This window comes from Cheilinus undulatus, linkage group 5 (assembly GCF_018320785.1).
Source record: "Cheilinus undulatus linkage group 5, ASM1832078v1, whole genome shotgun sequence".
NCBI lineage: Eukaryota > Metazoa > Chordata > Actinopteri > Labriformes > Labridae > Cheilinus > Cheilinus undulatus.
In genome coordinates, this window is record NC_054869.1 from 21,300,826 (window position 1) to 21,319,169 (window position 18,344).

At 38.7% G+C, this 18,344-nt stretch overlaps 2 protein-coding genes across 2 annotated transcripts in view; one reads left to right on the forward strand and one right to left on the reverse strand.

The window, feature by feature from the left end:
- iqgap2 (IQ motif containing GTPase activating protein 2) overlaps positions 1 to 18,344 on the reverse strand; it is a 45,349-nt gene that overhangs the window by 1,857 nt on the left and 25,148 nt on the right. The window contains exons 16-36 of the mRNA XM_041787272.1: positions 14,982 to 15,072; positions 14,032 to 14,199; positions 13,778 to 13,920; positions 13,437 to 13,607; positions 12,897 to 12,980; positions 12,230 to 12,301; positions 12,062 to 12,131; positions 9,827 to 10,035; positions 9,475 to 9,624; positions 9,230 to 9,393; positions 8,919 to 9,143; positions 8,503 to 8,643; positions 6,631 to 6,715; positions 6,265 to 6,497; positions 5,522 to 5,654; positions 3,762 to 3,864; positions 3,537 to 3,678; positions 2,483 to 2,570; positions 2,140 to 2,352; positions 1,868 to 2,028; positions 1,572 to 1,715 (exon numbers count right to left, since the gene is read on the reverse strand). Of these exons, the coding sequence (XP_041643206.1) occupies positions 1,572 to 1,715; positions 1,868 to 2,028; positions 2,140 to 2,352; positions 2,483 to 2,570; positions 3,537 to 3,678; positions 3,762 to 3,864; positions 5,522 to 5,654; positions 6,265 to 6,497; positions 6,631 to 6,715; positions 8,503 to 8,643; positions 8,919 to 9,143; positions 9,230 to 9,393; positions 9,475 to 9,624; positions 9,827 to 10,035; positions 12,062 to 12,131; positions 12,230 to 12,301; positions 12,897 to 12,980; positions 13,437 to 13,607; positions 13,778 to 13,920; positions 14,032 to 14,199; positions 14,982 to 15,072 (2,990 nt within the window). The remainder of the gene's footprint in view (positions 1 to 1,571; positions 1,716 to 1,867; positions 2,029 to 2,139; positions 2,353 to 2,482; positions 2,571 to 3,536; positions 3,679 to 3,761; positions 3,865 to 5,521; positions 5,655 to 6,264; positions 6,498 to 6,630; positions 6,716 to 8,502; positions 8,644 to 8,918; positions 9,144 to 9,229; positions 9,394 to 9,474; positions 9,625 to 9,826; positions 10,036 to 12,061; positions 12,132 to 12,229; positions 12,302 to 12,896; positions 12,981 to 13,436; positions 13,608 to 13,777; positions 13,921 to 14,031; positions 14,200 to 14,981; positions 15,073 to 18,344) is intronic.
- Positions 16,108 to 18,344, forward strand: f2rl2 (coagulation factor II (thrombin) receptor-like 2). Its single transcript, XM_041787273.1, has 2 exons — positions 16,108 to 16,434; positions 16,851 to 18,344. Exons 1-2 carry the CDS (start codon positions 16,371 to 16,373, stop codon positions 17,909 to 17,911), a joined length of 1,125 nt encoding a protein of 374 aa, XP_041643207.1. The 5' UTR covers positions 16,108 to 16,370; the 3' UTR covers positions 17,912 to 18,344.

Here is an 18,344-nt window from a genome sequence, read left to right on the forward strand (position 1 = left end):
ACTGAGTTCAAAGGTTAAACAGAAGGATGAAATTAAACATTTAACAAGAAAAAAGCTAATAAGACATGACAACTATGACTCCAGAAATAATGTTAGCAGAAAATGAGGAGCATATGAGGCAGATGCAGAAGGAAATGTGACAGATTTACAGCGGCAGTTGTGCAAAAAGTGCCTCAAAAAATTGACAACAATGGGACGAACACTAGTATCTGGCTAAACATACGATGGACAGACACAGTTGACATGACAGTGGTAAGTGTTGATAAAAATGATTATGCTTGCTGTAAATGTCCTTCATGATAAACACATTGACAGATGGTGTTTTATTTTTTCCCAATTAACTTAAAATATCTATCCGTTTCAGACTGGGAGCAATGTTTTGCTGCTTGCATGTGCCGCGCATGTCTGCTGCTCCTGCTCCTGCTCCTGCAGGTGCAGGTGCAGGTGCGGCGTTTAAACAGGGCACAAGTTTGCTGCGTGTCAGCCACATCTCCCTGCTCTCAAAGCCCTGTCCTTCTTCATAAATGTTACTTGAATAAACCCCCCTACAAGTGACTTGATTCAGTGTATAGTGGAAGTGTGTTGGGAACTATTCAAAACAAAAGCATTCTGTACAAGTGAAAGGAGTTACTCTACAGAAATGCTAAACCAGGTTTTTAATTTGAAAAGCACAAATCAGAAAAGTACTTAATGTGTTTGACTTTCTTGTGACATATTCTTCCAGTGTGGAGACAGAAAGTTTCACTAATAGTGAATCTTTAGAGAACAACTTTATCAAACAGGCGCATTTAAGGTTGTGGCCTCCCTCAGGGTTATCAAGAAACACATTGTAAACATATTCTATGTGCTTATGTGGTACAACAAGGTAAATATGGCTCTCCATTTATCTTTTTCCTGTCTAATATGGTCCATAGCCACACGTGGTGCATGGAAAAAATAGGTGAGACTTCTAATCTCTTTATCTCTGTGTGTGATGGGAGGGGGGTCACGGGCTGAAAAGTTTGGGAACCCCTGAGCTAGAGGGTAAAATGCAAACTCACTCATCACCACAGGGTCATATTTCAGGTGTGAAGTACTTGAAGCATATTTCAAAAACTTCACTGCAAATAGCAGATCAATAGATGATCTTAAGCTGCCCTGTGGTTCATTACTATTTGATTATCAAAACTTTTGTTTTTATGGGTCCATCCAGTCTATTCAATGAATTTATTCAACATTTGTTACTATAAAAACATTAAATGTGCTCTACTGTATTGTGTTTACTAAAGAAACAACACTAGGAAAAAAGTAAACTATTATCATTACTATCTGATAAGGGAGCTTTTTAAGAATAGGTACAAGTCTATTTACGACTGAAGTGTTCGTATGTGTTCTTTTACTTTTCCTATATCAGCACTGCACGTTGTTAATTTAAATAAAATACAAAATGATCCTTCTTCTAGGCCCTTTTTTTGCAGGGGATCGAAATAGCTATCAAATATCAATTATCTTTAATGGTATCAAATCAAAGTTCAGAATTTGGTATCATGACAACCTTACTTTCATAGCTGTCAATGAAAAGCTCAACTCACTGGTTTGTCTGAAGTCCTTCTATCTCCAGGATGACTCCTTTCTCATGGAGTCTTGCTGCTGTGTACTTCAGAGACTGCGGCTTCGCCTTCTTACTGCCCTTAGTGTCTCCTTTACTGTCCAGTTTTATAGATCTGCGTGAATTTCTGGATACACAAAACACAACCATACTTTTTAATTATCTTTATCCAAAACCCAATCCACTCAGCCCAAACAAAAGAAGCCATAAAGTTATTTACAGGTAGATGTTTGGAAGACTCCACTGAAAACAGGTTAAAGACAGAACATTAAAACTCACTTTCTGTTGAGGTTATCCAGGCAGGTCTTTATGTAGGTGTCATAATAGTTCATCTGGTCCTGGTAGAAAGCTGTTTTTGAGTTAAGTGCTGTCAGTGTCTGCCGCAGCTTCACAAGCTCAGCTTTTCTCCTCTGCCTGTAGCGTCTTTGGTAGCGAATGTCCTGTTGGTTACAGATTTACTTCATCAATTTTGAAGTTTAACACATCTAACAACATACTTGTTCGTTTTCATCGCAGACATCAATCTTTCCCATCAATTAAAGAGAGTGTACCTTTGATATGTCGTTGATGAGATCCTGGTATTTGTTATTGGCAGTTAGAAGGCCAGCCTGCTCCAGGTTACGGAGGTTTCTTAAAATTTTCCTCTTCTTCTGCTCCAGAGGCAGCTGGCTGTCCTCCAACACTGCTGGGCTGCTCTTCAGACCCTCTGGTGTCTGAGCATCCTGGACGGCCCGGCGCTCTACAATCTTTGTATGTTCTGATTCCTTTAAGAGCAAAGATATAGATAGATGTTAACAACAGAAACAAGAACAATAAAGTCTGTGCAGTAACTCCCAAAGAAAATGTTTTTTTGTATACAAGGGTAAGGAAAAAACAGACAGAAGACAACATTACCTGTGGGGCAGTAGCTGGGGTCTCAAGAATTTCAGGTAAGGTTTCTCCAGACTGAATTCGAATCACATCCACGACAAGCTTTTTTGTCCTGAGAATACAGAGTAAAATGATGCTCTTCGAGGGACAGAGTTCTGTTTCATTCAAAGTACACTGTCAGGAAAAAAGATCTTTCATCTGGAATAAGAATAAGAAAACTATCTGGGTTCATAGATTTGATGAAAGTGTTTAAGCCTTGTCCCATTCCAGAGATCTAACATGTTAAAAACATGACTAGAAAACACTAGAAAGTGTCCAGAGTGTAGCACAGTTACTCTACTTTAAAACCAATCAAACCAACCAAACACCAACCCATAAAAATCGTCCCTCATCAGGCACACACCGACTTAAAATGCTTCAAATTCAGAAGGAAAGTTATGTTTGGTTGATTGAGGTCAGTAAAATTATGTGAAAAATAACATCAAGAGCAAAATACTTGTTTTATTTCTGCAGGATTTACCTCAATAGTCACACCATATGCATGGATATATAACAAATATCACATTAATGTTTTCAACACTTAAGATCTGATCAAATTTTTGAAAAACACCAACAAGTCCTTAACTCATTTTGCAATAACAGCCACATCTAGAAGTAATGAGTAACAATCCTGCTTTCACTTTTTGCATTCTGCTTTAACATGAATTCAGAAGATCACAACTTGTCTTGTAAGTAAAAAAAAAAAAAACTACGGATGCATGTTTTAGGCAAGATAACCCTGAACAACAACCCCCTTCCTCTTTGGACAGGAAGTGATAGAGGAGCAGGAAGGCAACAAAGACACACTGCTGATTGATAGCCACAAAGAAACACACACAGTGTCATGAAGGGCTAGGTAGATTACTTTAGAAGGCATTCGTGGAAAACACGCCGCAAGCGCTCTAAATAAGTGTAAACAAGCCATATAGTCTCATCCTGTAAGAGTTTAGAGGATGAAATTAAAATGCAGTATTGGTAACCTTAACAGCAGGTCTTATGTACAGCAATTTTCATCCACATCCTCAATTACTAAACTCACTTTGTCATGAGTGTCTTCAAGTCTTTGTCATCTCCTTCCAGCAGCTCAAATTTGCTGGTTAGTGTGAGTGAGATCTCCGTCTTGGCCTGCTGGCTTAGAGCACCCTCTCTGTTTGGATCATTTGGGTCCACTGCTCCCTCACCTGAAATATTGAAGCACAGCTTGTAAAATCAAAAATACATAATAGTAAGGTCACAATTTTCTTGATTTTAGAGATGACAATACCAAGTAATGCCTCAACATCAGGGACATCTCCCAGGTCCTGTAGCAGCTCATGTAGTAAGTCATTGCGGTCAGGAGAGATGGCCTCCAGATGTTCCAGGAGCAGCTGAATAAATACAGATGTGACTGTTAGGACAGAGGAAATGTTTACAGTGCAAAAAGTCAATCAATGGAAAAAAGACCTCAGCTTGCATTGGACTCCTCTCGTCTTTTGACAAAAGTGCTTTCTACACTGCAGGTCACATTTACCCATCCACACCAGATCCATACACTAATGACGGAGGATGCTGCAGTTATAAACACATTCTTATGCCACTGATGCAGCCGGAGGAGCAATCTGGGGTTCAGTGTCTCACCCAAGAAGACTTGAACAAGTACCAAACTGCAAGAGCCGGGCATCAAACCCCCAACCTTCCAGTCTACCACTGATCCACCCACATCAGCCCCGAAAAATACAGTGACAATCCAAATAAATAATTTTGAACCAAAGAAACAACAAAACAGATGTGCCACTCACGCTCTCAAGTTAGGCCCATTCTAATTCACTAAATAATAAAAACACAAGCTAAAAATATAAAAGCATAACATATATAAATGTTTTTAAAATAAAAGCTTATGTAAACATACAGTATATTTCACTAGTTTTGTTGCGTAAACACATCCAGTTAATGCCTACAGACAATTAAGAAATTGGAAAACAACTGAAAATAAATCAGGAAACTATTTCGAACCACACTTTTGTTTTGTTTTTTTATCAAATGAAGCAAAAAGGCAGAAAATATGGCAGAGATAACATCCACTCAAACTAACATTCACGTAATTTGCATTTGTAGTCTGTGAATAAGTGTAGTGTAAAACTGACAAAAGGTACACAGGTGGCTTTTTGTAGCTCTATACACTTTAGGAGAGGAATCCCCCCTTGTTTCTCTTCCAGAGCTTTTTTTGGGAGTCTTTTTATCAGGAGTTCTTCCTCTAAACAGATGGTTTGATGACAAGAGATGTCATGTGTTGCTCAAATGGACAGCCCCTTGAGGCAAATTTGTGAAATATTACTAAATATAAAAGATGACTATATAATAATGGCCCATTGATGTCCTTGCCAATAGCCCCTTTCTGAAGAAATGATGTGGATATATAGAGAACAAAAGTGGGCTGATAATGGAAAGAAAGCTGTGTCAAAAACAAGGGGAAAAAGACAACAGATGACATAACATGCTGTTAACAGCCACAGTCATTTACACAGGAAACTGTAGACTTAAAGTGCTGGAAAAATTAAGGGTGTTCTAATATTTCAGACAAGTTACAATGATTGTTGATTAAGACCTATGAATGTTGAATAGATACGTTTTATTTAAATGCTCTTATATATGAGCCCTTTGAAGATTTCTTTACTCAGTAAACTATGGTATTTGATGTAGAAACAACCCTGTTTAGCTGTGGTAAGACAACTAACAGCGATTCTTGGAGTTTTGCAAATACTGTCCTAAGTGTACTTGAACTATAGAACTAAAACAAGAATCATCATCACTACAACTTTCATGGTTGGTTACTTTCAAATTTTGAATTTGCAAAATAAGAGGATTGAGAGGAATGACTGAGAAAAGTATAGAGAAAAACAGAATTGCCTGTTTGATATTTGTCAAATCATTGCTCTGAACGTAGAACTGACAGGAAAGATTTTATGTTTTACAATAGTGATTATTCATTCAGTTTCAGAAGATAAATGTTCCCCAGATGGTAATGCATATTTTTCTTTTGTTTACCGAGTGAGTATTGATGATTTCCTCTATTGAGATGTAGATGATCGGCTTGCTTAGAGTCACCATGTCTGAGTATTCATCAATATTAAACTTCTCCTCAGGCTCAGGAACATCACATGCTGCCTGGAAAAATAACCTAAAAGAGAGGGGAAAATAATCTGTTAGTGGTAATTAAACTTTGAGTCCCAGCGCTTCCTGAGATAATGGTCAATGTCATCAAAATTACAGGCATTTAAAATGCTGAATAGTCTCTGATGTACTGGGGATTTTTACAGCTGAGGTATTTGACTCATCCGGCTTCATTTCCAGAAAATGGATTAAGGTCTGGATTTCCTGAAACAAGTCAAAGCCTTTGGCAAGTGGGACTGATTCCTGAACTTGCTCTGTTGCCAGCTCCTCTTGATTGTAATAATTTAATCATCTCTCTAAGGCTAAGTTTCTAAGATCACGTCTAATAGCTGCTGAAACAGCACATAGCATTTATATTTCAGCCTAAATCACCTCTGACTCCATCATGTCCGTTTCATCTGTTCCTGACCTTTAAGTGAAAGATATGTTTAATATGGCTTATTTTTTTGGATGAACTGCTGACCTCTTCAATTCCCTCTTTATTTTGTTTTTGAACATGAACTAAAGCATCCTCAGTGTAATTATGATGTTACGTAATACTTTAATAAAACTTTCACTCTTACAATATCAGCTAAAGAGCATTTGTAGTTTGCCAAATCCTATTTTTCCTGTCTTACCTGAACTTCTCATAAGTCTGAGATATGTAGTTGTTCATAGGTGTCATATGTGCATTCTCTCCCTCAAACAGCTTATTAGCAGCAGCATGCTGCAGCATCTTTGCCACAGATCCCAGGTTACGACGCTGGTCCGAGTGCAGCTGCCCTCCAGCTGACATGTCTATGATGTCAAAGCCATCAGGGGCCACGATGGCTGGGTTCATGTAGCGGTAGTAGAGCAGGTTCCCGACAATCTGTTAAAAGAAAAGCAGCAGTTAACTTCTCTAACCAGTAGTCAAGCTCTGTACAGTAAAATATGAAGAAAGACCCATATATCTGTCATATCTTTCAATGAGAGACTTAATAGTTATAGATGAGGGCCTCTACCTTCAACAGCTCATCCTCTGAGGCATCAGGAAACTTTTCATGGAGGGTGTTCTTCAGAACTTTTGCTATGTATCTCATGCCATAACTACATGCAAAACAAAAAAGCATTGATGGGACATCAAACACACAACATGCTTTTACACTATATGACAAATGAAATAGAAGGCTCAGGACAAACAAAATACAACACAATAAAACATGAGCACCATCCAGTGGCTAACTTAGTTCTAGGCTGGAATTTAAATTTGGTTAGGAGTTGGGTTGTTGTTGTTCTGTGGGGTACATTTGAAATGAAAGAAGTAAGCAAATATCAAGTATTTATGTCCCTATCAGTGAACAAAAGTTACTTGTGTGTGGCTGAAGCTGAAGCAGTTTTTTTCTTACAAGCAATAATTATTGTATAAAAATGTACACCTGTACGCTGCAGTAACTTTAACAACCAGAGAGAGAGGTTAACGAAAAAGCCTATGATCATACCCAGTCTAGTGCTATTAGTCACTTTAGTCCTATTTGCACAGGACAAGTATTACATGTGGACCTCTGATCATTTGTGAATTGCCCCCTGACATCAGTGTTTGGTGCAGTGCATTCGCATGGGATAAGTGAAGTCTGTAATCTACCAATTTTACAGACATTTCAGAAGGAAAACATGAAGGTGCAGCATGGCAGCAGCAATGAAAACAGTGCGTTTTTATTTCTAAAGTTAATATAAAAAAATTAATTGCTTTACACATTGCATTCTGCGGGTGATGTTTCCTTTATGTGTCCTATACATACTGTAAAACAGAGTTTTACAATAGACAACATGCACTGATGTTTTTTCCCCTCTCTTTACATTATATTTATATTTTTAGATCTGCAAGCTGTCCATAACTAATAAACTAGTGAACAATCTCCTCTAGCTCTCCCATTATGGATCCAGGTAATGTAAGCCACCTGTGCGTATCTGATCAGACAGAGGAAGAGCCAAGCATCCCTCCCGTGAATGTATGAGAAGGGGAGACGTCTAATGTTAAATATGAACCTCTCCTGCTACTTTTAACAGTTTTTATGCAGTTGATGCTGTGAATATTATTCTGCGATCTATAATTTTGGGATCATTATGCATCCTAAACATTGCTGAGTGACGCATTTCAAATCATAAATCATGTTATGCATGATGATTAATAATACTGATGTAAGATCAGGCACTTGCAAAAAGAAACTGTAGGAAGCAGAGCAGAGGCGCTGTGTGTATGAAGAGATCAGCGGTGAACGAACACACACTTGGACAGCAGATGTTAAATAAGTTAAGTAAAATAAAGACATTTTTACAGCTGAAATTAGCTAAAAGGGAAGCACTATTTCTAACCTATTAGTGTCAAAATTTGTTAACAATCCCCTCTGTTATTTTTTCAATTAGAAAAAGAAGCAGAACAAGAAAAAAGATGTAAAAAGGAATAAAAAACATAATTACCACACTTAATTACAGGGATGCCAGTTCGCACAGGATTAGTATAGGACCTGTGTGTGCTTAAATATTGTAGTTAATTTGCCCTGGTATTTTTACTCTGTAAATTACAGACATGGTCGATTTGCATGGGATCAACAACACAGAAGTCCTGCACGCATTTACAAATTAGCTGATGTCCCTGGGTAATACTATACCTGTGCGAAAAGGGTATTTGTCATTGTTTTATCTCTGTTAAATGAAAAAACAGGATTTTAAAATAATGCCTGAACCCTGTTATTCTTAATCTCTTAATTAAAGGCAGAAAATGATGCAAGAGAGTCAACAAAAGCAAGCTGGCAATCATGCTAATGACAAACAGACTGTCACAGAGAGCACAAAGGAGAGGCGGACATTGACACTCAACAGGTCCAGAGACTTACGGGATGTTATCCAGTGAGGACACAATGGAGTTCAAGACCTTATCTGTGGCTGCCCGCAGCGACAGACTTGATGCCTCCAGCCTGTTGCGTACTTCCTCATGTGACATGGCCTGCTCAGGGGTCACTTCATAAGGCAGCTTACTGTGGGATAACAGCAGCAAGAGAAGGACACATTTCTGTGAGATTAAATGTTTAATATACAGCAGATTTTTTTCATGTGGTAAAGAACTCTACTAAAAGGAAACTAAAAGGACTCATTCACTGAAGTGGAACAGTGAACAGCGAGCATCTTATCTAGTTATTTATTTATCTCATTCAAGATAAAGTCCAAAGATTTTCTCTAGTTTCCTTGTCTTTCGTGTTCTTGTTCTTTTTACCCCCTATGCATTATTTTTGACCACAGGACTTTTTCCTACCTGGCCTCTCCAGTGGCCGTCTCCAGCTGATTCACCCAGGCTTTGTAAACATCCACTGGGTTGGTGTTGATGCCAAGACTCTTGTCCTCAATGATGTCTTTGACCACAGTGGCCAGCAGCTGCCTCAGTGTGTTGTGGCCTCGTGCACCTCTGTTGAAGCTCACCACCATCTTGATGACTGTTGGGTTCCCTGTCACTATGTCCTGGATCTGGTCCACCTTAGAGCTGTGACACACAGTAGCATGAAAAAGTGATGAGTTATTTCAAAGACAACAATAAGACAAAAGTGCAAACAAGGCTTCAGGTCTGACTTGATTTCCTCCTCCAGAGCCGTCTTAAAGAGCTTGAGCAGCAGGTATTCTTCTCTCTGGTTAGAGGCGTAGTTGTACAAGGTGAAGATCACAGTGTCCATAAACTTAGTCGACTTGTTTTGTGGCATCTGGAAGATTAGCTTGGCCAGGTAGGGTGGATTGGTCTAAATAGGGAAGAGAGAAGGAGCGGTTAAGTTAAGAGGATTTAAGTTGGATTTTAAGTTGGAGAAGAGATGGTGAATCACCTGTAGCAGGTAGAAGAGGTGTTGATAGGCCTCCAGTTTCCTTCTTTTCCCTTTATTTAGGCCCTTTATACCCAGTCTCTCTCCTGCAGCCAAGTTATCTTTACTTGCTTTTTTCATGGTCTTCATTTTCTTATTATGGGACACGACATCCTTTACAAAGAAACAAACACCACATCATTAGCCCAGCAAAACTAGACAGGGCAATATATAATCACAGGTACTTAATCACAGTCATTAGGTACCTATGACCAAACCCTGAGCCATTACAGGCTATGATTTTTGTCAACCATCATGACACTACTACACATGATGCTTTTCTTTCCTTGTTGCATAAAAACAAGGTTATGCAAACCTGCAAAGTGATTCTGTTCTTCACCAGAAGTCCGATCTTAATGTCCATCAGGTTCAAGTCTTTCTCCATCTGCTGGTTGGAGCGAATATTGGTGACCACTTCTTCCCTGAGCCGTGTCACTTCCTGTTCCTCCTGAAGGTCCAGAGAGCTCTGCTCCAACAAGTGGACAAACTTGCGCACCACTGACAGAGGAGGATCCTTGGCCCCAGCTGAAATTTACCAACAAATATTTGATTCTGCAAAAGTACTTCACCCCTCTATAGCTGTATAAAAATCTTAAAATCATGTCACAATAGAATAAAAATAAAAATGTGTAAATAAGCAAGTTTCACATATTTACTAAGGAGAAAATGTGAAAAGACAAATTGAAAACCAGACACTTCTTGATGGCTTTTTATGAATTACATGACAGTCACATAAGTTAAAAAATGACTGGCTCACGACAACAGTGTAGTTTTAAAACCTACAAACACTAATTAGACAATGTTTTCTTGACAAATGTTATGGGGTTATAACAAGACATATTCTAGCCTCACATTAAGATGTACAGTCATGGACGAAAGTATTCGCACCCCTGAAATTTTTTTTAGAAAACACACAATTTCTCCCAGAAATGGTTGCAATTACAAATGTTTTTGGTACATGTTTATTTCCTTTATGTGCATTGGAACAACACACAAAAAAAACAGAAGTAAAAGGCCAAAATTGACATAATTTTACGCAAAGTCAAAAAATAGGATGGACAAAATTGTTAGCACACTAAACTTAATATTTGGTTGCACAGCCTTGGGAAAAAATAACTGAAACCAATCACTTCCTATAACCATCAACAAGCTTCTTACACCTCTCAACTGGAAATTTGGACCACTCTCTTTTGCAAACTGCTCCAGGTCTCTCAGATTTGAGGAGCGCCTTCTTGCAACAGCAATTTTGAGATCTCTCCATAGGTGTTCAATGGGATTTAGATCTGGAATCATTGCTGGCCACTTCAGAACTCTCCAGCACTTTGTCTCCAACCATTTCTTGGTGCTCTTTGAGGCATGTTTGGGGTCACTGTCCTGCTGGAACACCCATGACCTCTGACCCAGCAGACCCAGCTTTTTAACACTAGGCCCTAAACTGCGGCCTAAAATCTCTTGATAGTCTCCAGATTTCATGATTCCTTGCACACAGTCAAGGCACCCAGTGCCAGAGGCAGCAAAACAACCCAAAAATATCCTTGAACCTCCACCATGTTTGACTGTAGGTACTGTGTTCTTTTCTTTGTAGGCCTCATTCCATTTTCTGTAAACAGTGGAATGACGTGCTTTTCCAAAAAGCTCTACCTTAGTCTCATATGTCCACAAAATGTTCTCCCAGAAGGACTGAGTCTTACTCGGGTACATTTTTGCAAACTCCAGTTTTTTTTATGTCTCTTTGTCAGCAGTGGGGTTTTCCTCAGTCTCCTGCCATAGCGCTTCATCTCATCCAAATGACGATGAATGGTCCGAGCTGACACTTCCGCACCCTGAGTCTGCAGGACAGCCTGAATATGTGTGGAAGTTGACTGAGGATGTTTATCCACCATTCCAACTATCCTGCATTGCATTCTTCTGTCAAATTTTCTCTTCCGTCCGCGTCCAGGGAGATTAGCCACAGTTCCATAGGTCATAAACTTCTTGATTATATTATGTACAGTGGAAAAAGAAATTTCAAGATCTCTGGAGATGGTCTTGTAACTTTGAGATTGTTCATATTTTTCCACAATTTTGTTTCTTAAGTCCTCAGACAATTCTCGGCTCTTCTTTCTCTTCTCCATGCTTGGTGTGACACACACAGGCACACAACACAAAGGTTGAGTCAACTTTTATACATTCTAACTGGCTTCAGGTGGGATTTCTATGTTGCCAGCACCTGTTATTGCCACAGGTGAGTTTAAATGAGCATCACATGCTTGAAATAAAATGATTTACCCAAAGTTTTAAAAGGGTGCCATTAGTTTTGTCTGGCCCATTTCTTGAGTTTTGTGTAAAATTATGTAAATTTTGGCTTTTTTCTTCTGTTTTTTTGTGTTGTTCCAATGCACATAAAGGAAATAAACATGTGTATACAAAAAACATTTGTAATTGCAACCATTTCTGGGAGAAATTGTGTATTTTCTGGAAAAAAAATCAGGGGTGCCAATACTTTCATCCATGACTGTAAGTATAACTGAATTTAAAAAAAGGCAGGCTTGTAAATTTCTTTTTGACTTACTGAGAGTTCTGTAGTCATCTCTGGCTTTGTTGGCCTTCAGGAAAGCCTGGATTTTTACTATGTCCTTTTCCTAAAAAAAGATTAAAGTGGGTCTCACATTACAAGGACCAAACAACAGAAACATGGACGAATCTACACAGCGATTTGACTGATTTAAGAGTTACTCACATGATCTTTGAAAAACTGCAACCTCTGATTGTATTTACGCTTGGCTTTCCACATTTTCACCACAGCCTGGATCTAAAAAGACAAGTTTGGTATTCAGATGTTCAATATGGTATCTGTTTTCAGTGTTAAGTACATGTAGATTAATCTTGAAGTGCTTAAAACCCAAGTTATCAAGCCTAAGTTGGTTTTAGCTCAAGACTCCCAGATGTGGAAAATAGAGCTGCTATTTAAAAAATGTCATTTTTATAAGTGTCATTTTTAAGGTTTAGGTTTTATAGGGTTTATACAGAAAATATATAATTAATTTAATACTTTTAAGACCTTTTCTAAGACCCTCCTCTTATATCTTATAGGACTATCATATTTTCAGCTTCTCACCCCTTACGGCAACACAGTTACAAAAATGTTTTCTGCCAATAGTAAGACAAAAATGTGTCACCAAAGAATTTTCATTTCAAAGCATTTAAAAGCCTAAATTCAGTTTACATAACCATAAAAAAACACCAAATTCTACCTAATGTTCTTCTGTTCAGGACTTTTTAATAATCTTAAAAGCCTTGATTTTGATAAAACTGATTTATCATCTTTTAATACTTTTAAGAATTCCAAAAACACCCTGTTTTGAGGACTTTCCTTGTTTGCTTTAAAAAGGAAGTCAAATTATTACCTTAACAATAGAATCAACGTTGTTTTGAAGCAAATTCATCCTGTCTTTGTACATTTTCCTCTGTTTGTAGCCTTTCCAGCAAGCCTGCAAAGAAGAAAAACACACACACAAACATTATGTGACAGCCTACAGTCTTCACTAAACCACCCCTTACACTCATCCTACCCCTCACATAGTTTGTCCATGTATATGTGTTCCTGTAAAGCGCCCTTGGGTTTCTTGAAAGGCGCTATATAAATTCAAGGTATTATTATTATTATTATTATTATTATTATTATCATTATTATTACTTTTACTATAATGTACTACAGAGAAGTTGTCTTTGCTACAATGTTTTATCTACTTTTCAGTTTTCAGATTTCCTTCAGTAATGATTTAAACAAATAAACAGTCATTACACATTTAATTAACACACTTTGTACGCCAATCTGAATTATTGTAGCTGCGATCTACTGATGCCTTACACATCAGGGTGCCACTGAACTTGGTCTTATTTTTGACAATGTCACCTCTCAACTTCAAAATTGAGAAATATCTTACCTGCAATTTCACAACATGCGGCTCTTGTTGATGTAGATACTCCATCCTCTGGCGATGCTTTTCCCTGACTAGGTAACCTCTGATCCTTGCCTGCAGCTGGGTCACCAAGGACTCATTGGCCAACCACAACTGTTCCCTGTTATATTCTGCAGTCACACTGCTGACAACACCCTAAGGGAAAATAGAGTTTAAACAGTTTATACTAAATGTCAGTGCAGAGGGAATATTGCCATATCAAACACTGTGTCACACTGAATTTGATTATCACTAAGTATCCATCCATCTATGAATACAAACTGATACATTGGAATAATTAAACTGTTCAGTGCAGGAGTGGATACCTGGATTTCCTCTTTACTGAGATGACCACAATTGTGTTCAAATCCTTCAGGCTCCTCCCAGGTGCCCTTTCCAGTCTCCAGGTTATAGTAGTAGTCATATCTGTCCTTGATGTTGTGTTTAACCCACACGCTTTCAGTGCTGCCTAGATGAAAAAGGAAAAGGATCCTTCAGAAACAGTGAATGTTTTTCTGTGAGGTGTTTCTTGAACACAGAACTTATTTTCCAAAGACACCTGTGCAGTAAGTTTAGTTACCTTCAGTGGCACTGGCTGTTTGCCTCTGTTGCAGCTCAGCCTGGTATGTGTCAGCACATTCAGAGAGCACCGCTCTGAGTCCTGCACTGGGAACTTGTAAAGCCTGCAGCGTATTCTGAGATTCTCCCTCTGCCACCGTCCTGTTGATAACATCAACTGCTCCAGCCACTGCCAAAGTTAACAAAAGTGACAAAGTGAAGTGATCTAAAAACAGAAGAGAAACACTAAATTAACAGTAAAAACTAAAGTGTCATTAAAGAAACGGTAATTAAAGCTATCACTAAAAAACTGATTAAAAAGAACAAAGCAAAAACAAAACATTTCTTTCCCTAATTAAAAAGAGCTTTCTATGTAACAGTATAAAAACACAAAGTTTAAGAAATATTTTTAAAAACTACATGTTATAGTGTGTCTAATATGCAAAATGTTCAATTTAGTGGCTTGATTTCAAAATCAAATACCCATAAATAAAACATGCCGGACTTCAAGGTGACAGAGAAAAACAGAATTTATTTGCTATGAAAGAAAGATGGGGATGTGGTATGCATCTGCATCTGAAGAAAACCATTCTGAATGTCATTTTGTATCACTAAAGAATTAAAGAAAAACTCCGACAACATGGATTTACCTGCCTTATGAAAATCTATAGTCAAATGGAGGTATCAATTTTGGGGTTGTGTTACCCTTTAACTTTGAATTTTTGCTGGAACACCATTAACTTTCTACTTAAGGGTGCCTTACCACAACTCCAGTGCTCTAGGGAGTGTCAATGTAGCTATAGCTCAAATAACGATTCATTATAACAGTCATGAGTCTGCTGCATCTTTTCTTTATCTTATGATAATAACTGAATATGCCATCTTGCACTTGATGTGAACAACAGGATCTGTTTTAACTTTTGATGTGCTAGTTTTGATTTGTCTGAGTGACTCTAAACTTCAGCTACATACATGTGAGAGCCTCCTCTTCATCCTGGTTGGCTGTGTGAATGCCCTCTTGGATTTGGTCCAGCCACAGTACTGCAGACTCATCTCCAGAAGTCTACAATCAGATAAAGCACAAGGTCACTTCTTTTCTTGGAGACTAAACTAGAATAAGAAACACAATGAAGTGTTCACAATCCTAACCTGATATTTAGAGTAATTTGAGTCAAAAGTCAATGGTAAGATCATGGTTTGTTGTTCATCGAGTTAGGATTATGGAGATTTTATGAATTATTTTGATCACCAGCAGGACTACTTTTTAGGAACTAACACAACACAAGCTTGTGCTATTCAATCAACAGCAAATAATAGATGGTACCGTTTCCTCTGTGTCCAGTGGAAAGCTCTATGGAAAAGAAACTGCTGTCAATAGTTAGACTACAAACATATCCTCAGCCCCACTCGATCAACCAGCGTGTACCAAAAAAAAAAATAAACAAGCACACAATAACAATAAAACTTCACAACAACCACAAAGAATGTTTTTACAGGCTGAAAGTGTTTTATTCTCAGGCTAATTTTAGAGACCTCCGGAGGGGACTCGGGTGTTTCTGTAACCACAGCGCCAACAGGAAGGCGGCTGCCATTAAAACTCACTGAGTGGACTAAAAGCAGACTTTTTGTTTATATTTGCATCAGACTGATGATTTCCCAGCAAACTCATGATGGAGTAAGAGTGTGGAAAGTCACTTTAGCTCACAGGTATAGTAATGGAATAAATTCAAAAATCTACAGTTGTGAAGCTGGAATCAAACCATTGAATTTTGACCTGCATGACAGAAAAAGAAGAACCTTTCTTGTTTTGTTTGTTAAATGAGCCACACCATTTGAAAACACAATATACAGCCCCAATACTGCAGCCCCATTAATCAACTGCTGTACACTGGAGTCCGGCTAGAGGTGCTCAACTCCACAGCCTATGACTAACAACATTCTCTATCTTAAATAAATGCAATATGTAAATCCCATCAAAACAAATATAACTATAAAAACACTATTGGTTGCAAAACTAAATGTAATTTGTAGACGATGTGCAGCTGTTGATCAACTTTTAAGCGGTTCCCTCCCCAGTGAGTCAGTGGGAAGTTACTGACGCAGGCGGAGGGGAATTCAGCCTTCAGGCCTGGACAGGAAATGTGTTCAGTGCTCCATGCAAACACACAAGTGTCCCACAAACAGAAGCGGGAAGCTGAGCTTTAGTTCACATCGTTATCAGTTCTACACTGTTATTCTGCAAAGATGCAAAACAGCAAATCTCACCAAAGGAGAGGTTCAACGTTTACCGAGAAAAGGCAACATGGTGAGAGGTGAAAATAGAAGACTTCTACACAACCTGGGATACAGAAGTGGAGGGATATGGTCGACCTTGTGCCAGGACTTCTCATTTGCTTGACAGCAGTGCAGGCCCTCCAGTATGATGGTAAGTGTATTTAAACAATAACACAGTTAACTGCAGGATAATATGAGCTTTTTTTTACGCCATTTTTGGACTCATATTTTGGTAGTGGTAATGGTCCAATTTCTTAAATAACGGTTAAGTAACAGCCTTTTTTTTTGTAAAACTATAAATATACTAATGTACAACAGAAAGAACATACTGGAAATCAGATAATTGATATCCTACTCATTCTTAGTTGTCTTTTGTGTCTGCTTTTGAAAAGAGGAGACACATGGACAAAATTTTCAGTGCTACACAACAACAAACCGGGAAACAACAAACATGAATTGGAGCTATTTTGTCTGTTTGATACTTTTATGTAGTTTTAAATGTACCACTATCTGAAAACTTGAGTTTGTTTAAAGTTAAAGTTCTTCTACTTCTACTCTCCTTTGTAGGACACAGAAACAAAACCAGAACCAGGACTAAAATCAATTCATCTGTTGTTGAACCAAAAACTTTTAAGGGTAGGACGGACCAGCTGAACCACACATACCAGTTGTACTATCCCAGCACAGACCCTGAGCTGGATGTGAGCCCAGAGGACCCGGTAGCAGCTTTTACCAATGGAGTGCTCAGCACCTGGGTCATACCTTTATCTTACATCCTAGCAATGCTGGTGGGCATCCCCTCAAACGCTTACATTTTGGCCTTCCTCAGACTCAGAGCTAAGTCCTTGTCCACAGTAGTTCTCTACCTCAACCTGGCCTTATCTGACCTGCTGCTTCTGCTCTCCCTGACACTGCGGGTTCATTACCATTTCAACAGAAATAACTGGATATTTGGGGAGATCTCCTGTCGGCTTATCACAGCGCTGTTTTATGGCAATATTTACTGTTCAGCTCAAACTATAGCATGCATCAGTATGCGACGCTACCTTGCTGTGGTCAGACCATTTCTGTACAGAAGGCTAGCCAAAACCCCTCTGGCAGTGTGGACGTGCTTTGTTGTATGGTTCCTCTTCGTAGCAGCTATCGTGCCTGAGCTCCTGGTCAGGCAGAGCTACCACATCACCCAGCTCGGGGTCACCTCCTGCCATGATGTACTTCCTCTAGAAGAAAAATCCCACTCCCCTCTGGTGCCGTACCGGCTGATGCTGGTTTTTACGGGATTCATCGTGCCCTTCCTGATCTGCATCTTTGCCCATGTATCAGTGGTTTACCACCTGGGGCAATCTCGTTGTGACTGGAAACCATTCATCAGGGTCAGCACCCTGGTTTTCATCATCTTTGTGGTGTGTTTCTTGCCAAGTGGCGTCCTGCATATCGCCCACTATGTCCGCCTGTTTTTGTATGGGGACGACAGACTGTATGGATACTACAGAGTAGCAGTGTGTCTCTGCTGTTTCCATAGTTGTCTGGACCCTTTCCTGTGTGTTCTCATTTCCAAGACGGCAGCCTCAGATCTACAATTCATATCACTCCACGGGGCACCTCAGAGGCCAACTGTTAGGGTGTGAGACTAATTTTGTGCAACCAGAGAAAGTATCTCCATGCAGGACAATTGCTAAGAACCAGCAGGAAAGAACACACCAACAAATTAAAAAAAAAAAAAAAAAAAAAAAAACAGGAACAAGCTGGACACTGAATTTACCAGGGTAATAAGGCAATCACTGTTAACTCCAAAACAAAACCAAACATCTGTTCTCTTTGGCTTTAACAATCAAGAATGAATGCAATAAAAATATTATTTGTTGGTACATTTTCTCCTTTAGTTACACATGACAATACACAGATGTGAAAGTTATTATGATTTTAGATTTGTAATAACACATGTAATATAGAGCCATTTCAGGTATGCAAAGCTGCTGTTGAAGTCACAAAAGAACCTCAAATTCTGTTCTAAACTTGCACTTTTTCCACACATGTATAAAAATGAACTATAGCTGAAGT

Bases quoted from the DNA above. Each gene is read 5' to 3' on its own strand.
- f2rl2 (XM_041787273.1), top strand. From the start codon at position 16,371: ATGGTCGACCTTGTGCCAGGACTTCTCATTTGCTTGACAGCAGTGCAG. The intron at 16,435-16,850 runs GTAAGTGTATTT...TCTCCTTTGTAG, and splicing joins GCAGGCCCTCCAGTATGATG to GACACAGAAACAAAACCAGA.